Here is a 14,066-nt window from a genome sequence, read left to right on the forward strand (position 1 = left end):
GCTCAGAAGCTTTGTCTCAGAAGGTTCAGCATGCAACATCAGAACATGGTCTGGCAAGACATCAGAAGATGGTCAAGGCAGAATCAGAACATGGGTCTATGGAAGCATCAGAAGAACTTGAGATCAGAAGCAGAAGCACTGAAGTTCTCATGGTATCACGCTCAGAAGCACTTCAAGGTCAGAAGACAAGAAGATGCTATGCACCAAGCTGTTTGACTCTGATGATATTCAAATATTATATTCACAAACATCAGATCAGAAGAAAGTACAAGTGGCAGGCTACGCTGACTGACAAAAGGAACATTGGAAGCTATTAAAGGCAACGTCAGTAGACACAGCGTGAACAAGGCTCGAGGTAGTTGACAAAAGCGTGAAACATTAAATGCAAAGCTGTACGGAATACGCAAAGCATTAAATGCGCCCAACGGTCATCTTCTCAAACGCCTATAAATATGAAGTTCTGATGAGAAGCAAGGTTAACAACTCTGAACCAAATTCTGTGAATATTAACTTGCTGAAACGCTGATCAAATTAAAAGCTCAGAAACTTCATCTTCATCAAAGCTCACTACATTGCTGTTGTAATATATTAGTGAGATTAAGCTTAAACGTTAAGAGAAATATCACTGTTGTGATTATAGCTTTTCAGAAGCATTTGTAATACTCTTAGAATTGATTACATTAATTTGTAAGTAACTAGAGTGATCAAGTGTTGATCAGGATACTCTAGGAAGTCTTAGCTTGTGTCTAAGCAGTTGTAATTAGAGTGATCACGTGGTGGTCAGGATACTCTAAGAAAGTCTTAGCTTGTGTCTAAGCATTTGTTCCTGGAGTGATCAGGTTGTGATCAGGATACTCTAGAAGACTTAGTCGCGGACTAAGTGGAAAACCATTGTAATCTGTTGCGATTAGTGAATTAAATCCTCAGGTGAGGTAAATCACTCCGTGGGGGTGGACTGGAGTAGTTTAGTTAACAACGAACCAGGATAAAAATAACTGTGCATATTGTTTTTATCGTTCAAGTTTTTAGACTACACTTATTCAAACCCCCCCTTTCTAAGTGTTTTTCTATCCTTCATTATTTCCCTAAAAATAAAGATTTTGTGTCTCAAATAAAAAGAATTGTTGATTAAAATAAATAGGTATTACGTTGATAGTGACGCGTAAAATAAAAAAATTAGTTATCTGCACAAGTTTTTGAATATTATGCAATTTAATAAATTAAATTTTTTAATTATATTAAAATTAAGAAATAGGTTAATTATTATTTTTAGTAATAATAAATATTCAAGAGTAATTCAATATTTAGAAGATGAGCATCGAAAGTTCTGATGTGGGCTGATCTTCTGATAGTTACTCAGAAGATAGTGTTGACCAGAAGTTCTACCTTCTAGGTCCTGATAGTTTAGCTATTTAGTTAGTAAGGGTACTTTAGTACTTTGTAGTACTGTACTGTTTGTACCTTAAACTTGTTCACTAAGTTTAAGCTGTTAGGGCTTAGGTGGCAATTTTCTTTTGTATAAATAGCCTTGTAGTAGCTATCATTTAATAACAACGCAAGTAGAATATACAACTTCATTCTCTCATTAATCATTGCACCGTTATTCTCTTTGTCATCATCTTTATTCTTTGTGCACCAACAATTGGTATCTAGAGCTCCGGTTCCAAACATAGGGAAACACGAGTGAACGTGAGTTTGTGTGACTGTGTGATTAATTTTGTTTCAGGGAAACAAAGTTGTGTTGAATCACATTTTTCTTGGTTGTTTTTGGGTTGGGAAACAATGTGTGAGTGTGAGTGAAATCTCTTTTGTCTGCACAAGTTTAAAGATGAGTGGAAGCAACTTGAATACCAAACTTCCAGTTCTTGATGGTAAAAACTGGAATAGATGGATGATTCAAATGCGTGTATTATTTGGTGCTCAAGATGTTCTAGATCTTGTCACTGGAGGATATGTTCCGGTTGTAGCGGATGCAAAGGAAGAACAAAGAGAAGCGCAGAGAGAGACGAAGAAGAGAGATCAAAAGGCATTGTTCTTCATCCATCAGTGCGTGGATGTGAATGTGTTTGAGAAGATTGCTGATTCTATAACGTCAAAGAAGGCGTGGGATATACTGGTCAGGTGTTACGGTGGTGACGCATTAGTGAAGAAGGTGAAGCTTCAATCCCTGAGAAAACAATATGCGAATCTAAACATGAAGAACAATGAGAAAGTCCCTGAGTATATTTCTAGAGTGATTTTGATCACTAATGAGATGAAGGCTTGTGGAGAAACCCTTTATGAACAAGTAATCATAGAGAAGATATTGAGGTCACTTACTCCTCAATTTGATTATATTGTTATATCTATTGAACATTCTAAAGATCTGGAAACCATGAGAATAGAAGAGTTGCAAAGCAGTTTAGAAGCACAAGAGTTGCGTCTGACTGAGAGAACTTCTGAAAGAGAAGTTGAGCAAGCTCTGAAGGCCTCTTTTGTCAAGAAGGACCAGAAGCATAGACGTGGTGATAGATTCCAGAAGGAAGCCTCAACTTCTGATGAGAAGAGATATCAGAAGGGAAAGGATAAGAAGAAAGTTCAATGTTACTGTTGCAAACAGTTTGACCATTTTGCTAGAGACTGTTTGGCAAACAAAGGAAGGAGATCAGAAGAAGCAAATATAGCCAGAGGAGGTTCAGATGATGAACCTGTGCTATTGATGGCTTCAGAGTCTGACGAAAGATGTTCGTCAGAGTGGTGGTATATGGACACTGGGTGTTCAAATCACTTGACTGGAAACAAACAATGGCTGATAGATTTTGACTCTGAAAGGAGGACAAAAATCAGATGTGCTGATGATAAGTATCTTTATGCAGAAGGTATGGGAAATGTCGAAGTCAGAGTGAAGAATGAGAAGAATGTTCTGATCAAAGATGTTTGGTATGTTCCTGGAATCAAAAGCAATCTGATGAGTGTTGGTCAGCTCATTGAAAAAGGTTTCTCAATTGTTATGAAGAACAACCTCTTGAAGTTGTATGATTCCAATCAGAAGTTTATTATACAATCTGAACAGGGAAGCAATAGAACATTCAAGGTGAATGTAGAAACAACTGAAACAGAGTGTGAGAGTGCAGAAGGCTCAGAAGGTGATAGTAAGCTGTGGCATAAGAGGTTGGGGCATATGAACTTTAGAAGTCTGGGACATCTAAGTTCTAAGAAGCTTGTACATGGCATTCCTAAGATTGTGAAGCCTGAAAAGTCATGTGAGGTATGCATGAAAGGCAAACAACCCAGATTGCCATTTGTATCAGAAGTTGCTCCAAGAGCAAAACATGCTCTGGGAGTAGTGCACTCTGATGTGTGTGTACCATTTCCAGAACCTTCACTTGGAGGAAATAGGTATTTTGTGTCTTTTGTGGATGAGTTCACAAGAATGACGTGGGTAACACTTATCAAGTTTAAGACTGAGGTGTTCACATAATTCCAGAAGTTCAAGGTGAAGGCTGAGAAGCAGAGTAGTCAGAAGATAAAGATCCTCAGAACGGATGGTGGAGGTGAGTATAACTCCACAGAATTCTAGAAGTTTTGTGATGATAATGGAATTGAGCATGAGGTTACTGCTCCTTATACTCCTCAACACAATGGTCTTGCTGAACATAGAAATCGTACTTTGCTTGATATGATGCCAAGTATGCTAAAAGAGAAGAAGCTTCCTCATAATCTATGGGGAAAAGCTGTTGCTACTGCAGCATATGTGCTCAACAGGTGTCCAACGAAGAGGCTGAAGGAAATTGTTCCTTTAGAGAAGTGGACTAACAAGAAGCAAAGTGTTAGTCATCTGAAGGTTTTTAGCTCTGTGTGTTACAAACACGTTCCAGAAGCTAGAAGGAAGAAGCTGGATGATAGGAGTAGAGTGATGTTATTGGTGGGGTACCACAGTACAGGTGCATACAAGCTCTATTGTCCAGAGACTAACAAAGTTGAAGTCAGCAGAGACGTCATTGTGAAAGAATCAGAAGTTTGGGATTGGACAGAGTCTCAACCAACTTCTGATGTAGAGATAACTTTTGAAGAAGAGTTAGAGTCAGAAGATGAAGAATCTTCTGAAGATGAGTCAGATGGTGAATCTGATTCTGATCCAGATTCTGATAATGATCCAGAATCTGGTGGTAGTCATGATTCTGGAAGGGAAAACTCTGAAGATATAGAGTTTGGAGGACAAGCTTCTGGAGATGATCATGAAGGTGGTGACTCTGGAGGGGGTGATTCTGGAGTAGCTAACTCTGAAGTAGCTCAGCGACCACAAAGAGTCAGAACTATACCAAGAAGGTTTGCAGATTTTGACATGTTGCAAGACACAGAAGTTGACTCAGAAGGAGAGGTGATTCAGTGTGCAATGTTAGTAGATTCTGAACCAGTGGGTATTGAAGAAACGCTCAAGAAGAAAGTCTGGCTGAATGCCATGAAAGAAGAACTTGAGGCTATAGAAAGAAACAAGACTTGGAAGCTGACAGAACTTCCAAATAAGAAGAAAGCCATCAGCGTCAAATGGGTTTTCAAGGTAAAGCTGAAGCCAGATGGATCAGTTGGTAAACACAAAGCGAGGCTAGTGGCAAGAGGTTTTTTTCAGAAACCTGGGCTAGATTACTTTGAGGTGTTTGCTCCTGTAGCTAGACATGAAACAATCAGACTGGTGATTGCGTTAGCTGCAAACAGAGGTTGGTCCTTGATGCATCTGGATGTAAAGTCTGCATTTCTGAACGGTCCATTACAAGAGGAGGTATACGTATCACAACCCCCTGGCTTTGTGAAAAAGAATCAGGAAGGGATGGTGTACAAATTACACAAAGCTCTGTATGGATTGAAGCAAGCACCCAGAGCTTGGAATTTGAAAATTGATTCATTTTTCAAGAAGCAAGGGTTTCAGAAGTGTGAGATGGAATATGGAGTCTATGTACAACATTCTGGAAGCAATATGAGTCTGTTGTGTCTTTATGTTGATGACATATTGCTTACAGGGAGTTGTCCAGAAGATCTGATGTAGTTCAAGAAGGTGCTGATGAATGAGTTTGAGATTACAAACCTTGGGAAAATGTCATATTTTCTAGGGATGGAGATTCTGTACTCAGAAGATGGTATCATTCTGCATCAGCTGAAGTATGAGTTAAAACTTCTGAAGAAATTCAAGCTGGAGAATTGCAAAGCTGCTGTTACACCGTCAGAAACGAATCAGAAGTTGGACTCTGGCTCTGAAGGTGAAGATGTTGATGCTACGATCTTCAAACAGCTGGTGGGTTCTCTGAGGTATTTGTGTAATATCAGGCCTGATATATGCTATGCAGTTGGATTGGTTAGTAGGTCCATGAGTAAACCTAAGTGGTCCCATTACCAAGCTGCTGTCAGAATCTTGAGGTATGTCAAGGGAACTCTGAAGTTTGGCATATTGTTTCCTTTTGGGAGAAAGGAAGAATCAGAGTTATTGAGTTACTCTGACTCTGATTGGTGTGGAGACAGAGTTGATAGAAGGAGTACTTCTGGATATTTGTTTATGTTTCTGGGAGGTCCTATTTCTTGGAGTTCCAAGAAGCAAGCTGTTGTTGCTCTATCAACCTGTGAAGCTGAGTACATTGCAGGCGCTGTAGCTGCATGTCAAGCTGTGTGGCTTCTGAACTTATTAGAAGATCTGAAGATTAAAGTGAAGAAGCCTCTGAAGTTGATGATTGATAACAAGTGCAGAATGGAACATTAGAAGTCGTGCACTGTAGCACCCAGAAGCAGATGGCAGATGTTCTGACGAAGGTGATCAAGACGGATCAATTTTTGCTCTTAAGGAATGGAATTGGCGTTGTCAGCTTTGATTGAAGAATATGAATTAAGGGATGGTATTGAAGAGTAATTCAATATTCAGAAGATGAGCATCAGAAGTTCTAATGTGGGCTGATCTTCTGATGGTTACTCAGAAGATAGTGTTGACCAGAAGTTCTACCTTCTGGGTCCTGATAGTTTAGCTATTTAGTTAGTAAAGGTACTTTAGTACTTTGTAGTACTGTACTGTTTGTACCTTAAACTTGTTCACTAAGTTTAAGTTGTTAGGGCTTAGATGGCAATTTTCTTTTGTATAAATAGCCTTATAGTAGTTATCATTTATTAACAACGCAAGTAGAATATACAACTTTATTCTCTCATTAATCATTGCGCCGTTATTCTCTTTGTCATCATCTTTATTTTTTGTGCACCAACAATAAATAGAGTGAATTGATTAAATATATATATTATATAAATGTAATTAATTTTTTTCTCCCTTAAACATTAAATTGAATTACCAACAAACCTTTTGAAAAAATGAAGAGATAAAATATTTAATTTATATGTGATGCTAACTTATGCACATTTTTTGTCATCTTAAAAATGTCTAAATCCAATTGGAATCGCTTGTACTTAGAGATTTTTTTTATTTAAAAAAAATTCTAAATATAAGATCGGTACATTATTAATTGAGAATAGGTAACTGTCACTTTAAAAAAATCATCTTAAATTGTCTAAATATATTCAGGTAAATGTAATTGTTGTAAATGTAAAATTATAATAAAATGTAATTGTGGTCTAAAATTGAGAATAGGTAGCATGGTTAGTTGTTGTTGTTTTTCCTCATTCCTTGTTATAAACTCTAGCTACCAATTGTCATGCATATAGGTGTATTGGGCCGGTCCTGCAAAAGTGTTAATGACATAAAATGTCATGCATAGAGGTGTATTTGGTCGGTCCTGTAAAAGTGTTAATCACATAAAATATCATGCATATGCAACAACTTTATTTATATGAGAATTTCTTTGTACCTCTGAAAATTCTAAAATATCTTTCGGAAATGCATCTCCGAAGGCACCCATATCCTAATTAAAAAGATTTCGGATATGCATCTCCGAAATCATCCATAATTAGATTTCAATGATTTCGGATATGCAAATCCGAATTCACCAAGCTGTTTCGGAGATTCATATCCGAAATATGCAGATTTTCAATGATTTATTTTTTTTCCAAAACAACAATAAAGTAGAAATAAAATTAAAACCTCCTACTATTTGATAAAATGTAACAGAAATAACAAATACGTAAAGTAGATTAAAAAAATCGATACTATAATATGGAAGTAGTTGTTCGGATAAGTGCTCAATGTAAAAATATTACAACACCGAATAAAAAGTCAGAAATAAAACATAAATAGGCAGCTACTACTGAGTATACCTAATACGAACTACCTGCAGCCGCCTCTACCTCCTATACCCCACCGCACTGGACGCCTCACCGACCATCCTCTGCACTTTGGCAACCGCATTGCTCAATGATCCCTCTCTATAATGCCTCCTGCCCTATCGAGTGTATCCGCTGACAAATCGACAAGAGATCAGTGACATGGTCATCCTTGGCCTACTGGTTCTCCAAGAGCTCCTCATGTGTTGACCTAGGTGGACGCCCAGGAGCATCGGGTGTCATGTTAGGATGTGACACCTGATAGAACCATGTCATATACCCATCTACACAGTGCCAACTCTGGGTGGCCCGCGTACGCTGATACTCCTTTGGGACTAGATGATGCGCCCAATCCTCAAAGATAGTAGTGAGCTCCCGGCAGGTAACACTGTCTAGAGCAACCTCAAACGGAGACCTCGGTATCATCTGCACACGTCAAAACCGTCTCATGCACCGCTCCGGCAGATACCTAACATGGTGTTGGCCCCACATGCCAACCATCCAAAATACAATGCGATGCGGTTGAATGAGACAACATTAGCTTAATCAACGAAGGGCGTTCATTGGATGTCATCGTGAGCAGTACGATTGAGGTATACATGATATGACCCCACTTTCTGATTTCCCCTCTAGAGGACATATCGTGTAGCACTGGGCATGACATCAATGTAAGCGGGATCAAGATCGTAGCCGTGGATGCGGTGGAAATAAGAGATGATCCAACCCCGAAACCCAAATATGATAATATGTTAAATAGAAATATGATATAATTAAATGTGACATAATTAAATAGAAATGTACCGTAAGGAGTGTGCAAAATCCAGTCAACTGTCTGGTCCTCTAGTTGGAGGCATCATTCAGCTTCTGGTATAGGTATACCAAAATGGCGGCCCCCAGTTCCACTCGTGAACTGTAGTGAGATGAATAAAATACCAGAGATAAGTCATGTCCACGTAGGTTGCACTTTTGTCCACAAAGAGTGCAGTGCCTACCAAAAACATGAACCAACACCGCAAAGCACAACGACGGTGATACTCAACAAAATCCCGTCACCCTCCTCCTCGGACCTCACTGCCGCCACCAAGTGGTTCTCATAAATCTCTTTCAAGCTAGAGAACCGGATATGCGCCCCACTCGTCGCTCTGCACTCATAATCTACCATATTTGGGTCCATACCCAGATAATCCACCATCCACTCTATGGTCTCAACCCTCTATATCCGAGAATGGTCTAGTAACCTCCCTCTGATCGGCAGGTGGAGAAGACATGCCACGTCATGTAGGGTGATCGTCAACTCCCCAACAAAAGGTGGAAAGGCGAAGTCTCCTTGTGCCACCTTTCAGCAAATGCCCCCTGCATGTCGTGGCTGATGGTACTATATCTGGTCATGCATATCCCGCCAAGCTCGCTCTCAGCTACAACGTCATTAAACCACTGAGCATGTGGTTTAAACATATCAAATATTTTCCGCGCATGATTCACGAATTTTATGGTCGTCCGTTCCTGTCACAACAAAAACAAAAAACGATGTTAGTTAAACCGTTATAAGAAAGTGCAATAAAAACATAAATAAAAAACACTTAAATTATAAAGTACAATAAAAAACAACCTCGCCTCCCAAACTCGTCGAGCGACATGGTCATGATAGTAAATCAACACATATGTGTCAGCAGGCCCTCCTGGGTAGCCCTCCTTCTCCGCGTCATCCTCGCCGTACTCAGGGTGAACATCGGGTACCTCCTCCTCCTCATTCTCACGTACCTCCTCCTCACGAGAGGAAGACGCCCGAGACAATCGACTTCTCGATGCAGATGAAGATCCTGCAAGCGCGTCATCCATTTGGACTGGTACTCTGACTCGATCCCGTCCCCGAGTCACTGCTTGCTGTGCAGCTCTCTCGCGACAAGATGAGGCTGTCTATGTCTCCCTATCCTATCTAAGTCGAGCGACCGGTGCCTGGTTGCATGCTATTTTCCTGAAAAAGTGCAATCGGAAAGAATTTGAAACAAATTTGAAAATAATAAAAAAAATTTCAGACCATATTTCGGAAGTGCATCTCCGAAATTGGTCAGAGGTGATTTCGGAAATGCACTTCCGAAAACACATGCGAACAACCATTTTTGGCATACCACCATTTCTTGCCCTAACTCAATCAAAATCCAATTTTTACCAACTAAACACAATCATTGACCTACAATAACTACACCATACTATTTTTTTCTAATTTTAACAGCCCTAATAACATTTCCAAATTAGAGTTCAAAGTTATGAAAACTTACGATTTGTTGAAGCTTTGAGTTGATGTTGAATGAGGCTTTGAATGCTTATTAATGCTTGGAACGAGTTGTAGAGCAAGAATCTTTTGAATGCAACTCGGCACAGAGGAGTTTGTTTGAAAAAAGTTGTTTTTAAGAGAATAAAAGTGAAGGAATGTCTGTTTAGATTTTGTAAAAAACGCAACAGTTTTCGAAAATGTATCTCCAATGACACCCTTTTAAAAAAAATAAGGTTATTTCGAATATGCATATCCAAATAATTTTTTTTTTAAAAAAAATGTCTTCAAATATGCATATCCGAAATTAATTTTTTAAAAGAAAAATATGTCTTCAAAGATACACATCCAAAATTTAATAGTATTTAAACATATTGATGTAAAAAGAAATTCTCTATTTATATTCTTACATAGTAGGAATATTTATCATCAAGATGTAATCTTCTATTTCTTTGCTTTTTCCTCTATGCAACAAAGAAAAGAGAGACATCCGAATCCATCCCACACAAATAATAATGCGAAGATGGTATACAATTGGAAATTTTCATTGGTCTCTAATAATATATCATCACAAGATAAGTTAGAATTACATGAGACAAGAATCCAGTCGTTTCATTTCACATCATCACAAATAAACAATCTATACCAATGAAGCACGTGGCAAATTTCCAAGCAAAACGTGGCACAACATTTACTCGTGGCAACCCAACATGTTTGCCACCTTTTACCTCCAACATACGGTCTTCGAAAAACGGTGACAAACCGTTCACTTTATAAACAGATAAAGTTTCATTTCACCATAACAGAAAAAAAAAACACACACACACACACATTGATTAAACATAATCAAATTCGAAGAAAAAACATTAACATGGCAGCAATGTTCATCACCAGAAACGCTATCTTCCGTTTCTCAAAGTCTTTTCCTAATGTCCCTTCACTATCTCTTCCTAAGTCCTCCAGAGTCTTTGTCGCTTCTGCTTCTCACCAATCCGATGTAAGACAGTGGTCACAGACAGACACAGTAACATAGGATTTTAAATAATCTCAAGAGTCACATTTTCATTTGTAATAGTATTACTACATGACATTTTTTTGTTTGATATTGTTTGTTTTCAGTGGAGAAATGCAGCAGATGGAAAGAGAAACACTTCAATGGATTGGGCTTATAATTCTAATTCAAAGGCAAGACAGGATGCAGATGAAATAGCAGACAGAGAAAGAAAAACGTTAAGCTACGACGATGACGTAGATTCAGAGGATGTCAAACAATATGTACGTGATGAGAAAGAGAGGACAAGAGAGGCTGCAAATAGGGCTGCAGCGAATGCTGGAGAGAAAGCAAGAGACTATGCTTTTGATGCGAAAGAGAGGACAAAGGATGCTGCAAATAGGGCTGCAGAGAATGCTGAAAGTGCTGGAGAGAAGGTGAAAGATTATGCTTATGATGCTAAGGAAAAAACCAAGCAAGCAGCACAAAATGCTGGAGAGACTGCTAGAGATTATGCTTATGATACAAAAGAGAGGACAAAGGATGCTGCAAATTGGGCTGCAGAGAATGTTGACAGTGCTGGAGAGAAGGTAAAAGATTATGCTTATGATGCTAAAGAGAGTACAAAGGATGCTGCAAATAGGGCTGCAGAGAATGCTGAAAGTGCTGGAGAGAAGGTAAAAGATTATGCTTATGATGCTAAGGAAAAAACCAAGGAAGCAGCACAAAATGCTGGAGAGACTGCTAGAGATTATGCTTATGGTGCTAAGGAAAAAACTAAGGAAGCAGCACAAAATGCTGGAGAGACTGCTAGAGATTATGCTTATGGTGCAAAAGATAAAACCAAGGAAGCAGCGCAAAGTGCTGGAGAGAAGGTAAAAGATTATGCTTACGATGCTAAGGAAAGAACCAAGGGAGCAGCAGAGAGTGCTGGAGAGACTGCTAGAGATTATGCTTATGGTGCAACGGATAAAACCAAGGAAGCAGCTGGTTATGTGGCTGATAAGACAAAGGAAGGGGCTAAGAAAACGGCGGAGATGACAAAGGAAGGGGCTGAGAAAACGGCGGAGACGACGGGGGAGGTTGCTGGGGCGGCGACTGAGGTTCTGAAGAGTGCAGGAGAGATGGCGAAGCGGACGGCGCAAGGGGCGTGGGAGACGGCTAAGGATGCGACGCAGAAGATTAAGGAGACGGTTGTTGGGAAGGATGATGATGATGATAATGATCGTGGTGGTGGTGTTGGTGCTGTTTTAGATGAGTATGATCTTGAATTGAAGAGGAAGGGTTATGGCAAGAGTAATGGCAAGAGTAATGGTTATGATCAGGGTAAGGGCTATGGTGAGAATAAAGGTTATGATAAGAGTAGGGGTTATTGAAAAGAAGAATTAAGGGTCTAAATAATTAGTATAAATACTATGATATGGTGTATGTATGTATCTTAACTTTGTATGTTTATTAATTCAAAATAAAATATGTATTGGTTTAAATTATGAGATGTTCTAGTCCTAGCCAGCATATTCTATGAAGTACAGAAAAAAATGTAACAGCTGTGCTTCTTATTAGGTTTGTTACAGGGACCAAACTAGATTTTAGTATATTTGATAAGAACAAGAATCCTGTTGACTTTCTCTCTAATGTGTTATGTTTGTGTGACTCAATGTTATCTGATTATTTCGTGTGTCGTAGACAACATGATGACACCCCTACCATAAAAACGTTCATTTTAATAACTTTTTATCATAAAAAATAAATTAGTTTTAATTATTAATTAATTTTATAAATTTTCTACCACACAAATTTATTACTTTATGTTATCTGACCTGATACGTGTGGGTATGATACCGTTTATAGTGCATTTGAGTTTGTGTGTTTTTTCATGGGGAAATTCAGCTGTTGATCTCCTAACAACTCTGCTTCTCTAACAACTCTGCTTCTCAAATATAAGACGTTCAGTTGCTTTCGTCTGTAAGTACGATGAGTTAAGCATTTTGAATTTTTTTTCAATCTTTGACACTCAAACCTATTTACCTTTACTTCATTATCAAACACCTTTGTCTCTTTCTTTCTGAGAGCGTTAATTAGAACGATTGCAGTTCCATGATCATAATTTATTCTCTTCTCCATTTGATTTACTTAATCAATCTCATATAAATAGGTACGTTCCTTAACTCAAGTTGTTACCTTCAACACTTTCTAATTTTTTAGTCAAGATGAATGATAGTACCCTTAATGATACTTTTTATGTCATGAGAATGAGAATATCCCCTGATTCTCATCTCCCTTTTGTTCATGATCGACCGAAACTAGCAATAATATCCTTATCGGACGATTATGACTTAGAAAAGGCATCTGGGAACTCTCTGGAGGAAAGATCTTATTTGTTTAACTCATTTGAAGCCCCCTTGTCAGATGAAGGCGAATAGGGGAATCGTACGGAGGTCTCCATGCCCCGTCCCACTTTGAATTAGGAGGAAATACATGTTAAGGGGACATTTTGACAACTTCGTTCAACTTTTTTTGAGAACCAATAAACGTGAATCTAACGACGGTGAGGTAAAGCCTCACTTGGACCTTTAGGATAGGGCAACTAAGTGTCTTGAATCACGTCTGACGAACATTCTAAGGTCGACCACCTGGCTAGAAAGGGTGTGACATTAGTGGAGCCGACCGATGCAGTGAAGTATGGATGGGTGGAAGTTGAGGTGGTAGGTAACCCGTCTATTCTGAATACTAAGGTAATAATTAAGGTTGATAGCATTGTGGTTGGCGACCCCTAAGAATGGTAAAATCTTCTAGTGGACCCGGAGAAAAGGATATGCAATTCTTTTGACGACTGTGCGGTTCCAATCTTTGAGTGTCTATTCACAAGGATAGGATTACAAATTCCTTTCTTCGACTTCGAAGTGTCTGTCTTGAAGTATTTGAAGGATGCTCCTTTCTAGCTTTGGGCTTTCATGAGGGTATTTAAAATTTGCGCCAAACATAAGTCTTGGAATCCTCCGCTCATGTTGTTCTTCAATATATTTTACCTGATTTGCACTTATCAGGACGATTAGCGCGATCAAGGGCTAATTAGTTTCCATACAGACAATCTTTGGTTCATAGATTTCCCTTGAGAATGAGGTGATTTTCTAGAATGTTTCTTGCTGGTGAAGCCCCATATGCTAGAGGTCTATCTCACTTTTTTTACTCATATGTCGAGTCTTCTAGCTTCTGTATTTGCACGTTTCTCAAGTATTGGTCTTCATCTCATTTTTGTTGGAATGTCTTTTTCTACCTTATTAAACCCGAGCTCATTTCTCCTGACGAGGAAGCTATGAAAGAAAAGCTGCATGCATGGTTTCAAAGACTTGTTTACAAGGAAGAGTTTGATATGGGTGAGGTGTCCCCTATCAAGGTGAGGAAGAGGCTAATTGATACTTATGTCATCATGAGAGCGATTAGTTGGGAAGATAGGAAAGATATTTTTGGCGAGGATATAATCCTGTAGTTTTTTTTGGACATATGTGATTGTATTTTGCAGATCATATAGATAAGCTGCAGATGCTATTTGATCTTTTCAATGCCTAAGGCATC

At 38.8% G+C, this 14,066-nt stretch overlaps 1 protein-coding gene and 1 long non-coding RNA gene across 2 annotated transcripts; one reads left to right on the forward strand and one right to left on the reverse strand.

Moving 5' to 3' along the window:
• Positions 1-7,172: 7,172 nt before the first annotated feature.
• LOC131623533 (uncharacterized) lies at positions 7,173-9,726 on the reverse strand. The gene is made up of 3 exons (XR_009290250.1): positions 9,507-9,726; positions 8,837-9,202; positions 7,173-8,730 (listed from the first exon to the last, which is right to left on the reverse strand). It is a non-coding gene; the product is annotated as an uncharacterized LOC131623533 (long non-coding RNA).
• Positions 9,727-10,292: 566 nt separating this feature from the next.
• On the forward strand, positions 10,293-11,980 carry LOC131623540 (uncharacterized). Its single transcript, XM_058894554.1, has 2 exons — positions 10,293-10,496; positions 10,619-11,980. The coding sequence occupies exons 1-2, from the start codon at positions 10,371-10,373 to the stop codon at positions 11,864-11,866; spliced, it is 1,374 nt and encodes a 457-aa protein (XP_058750537.1). The 5' UTR covers positions 10,293-10,370; the 3' UTR covers positions 11,867-11,980.
• Positions 11,981-14,066: the final 2,086 nt, after the last annotated feature.

The sequence above is a fragment of the Vicia villosa genome, linkage group LG1 (assembly GCF_029867415.1).
Source record: "Vicia villosa cultivar HV-30 ecotype Madison, WI linkage group LG1, Vvil1.0, whole genome shotgun sequence".
NCBI classification, from domain to species: Eukaryota; Viridiplantae; Streptophyta; class Magnoliopsida; order Fabales; family Fabaceae; genus Vicia; species Vicia villosa.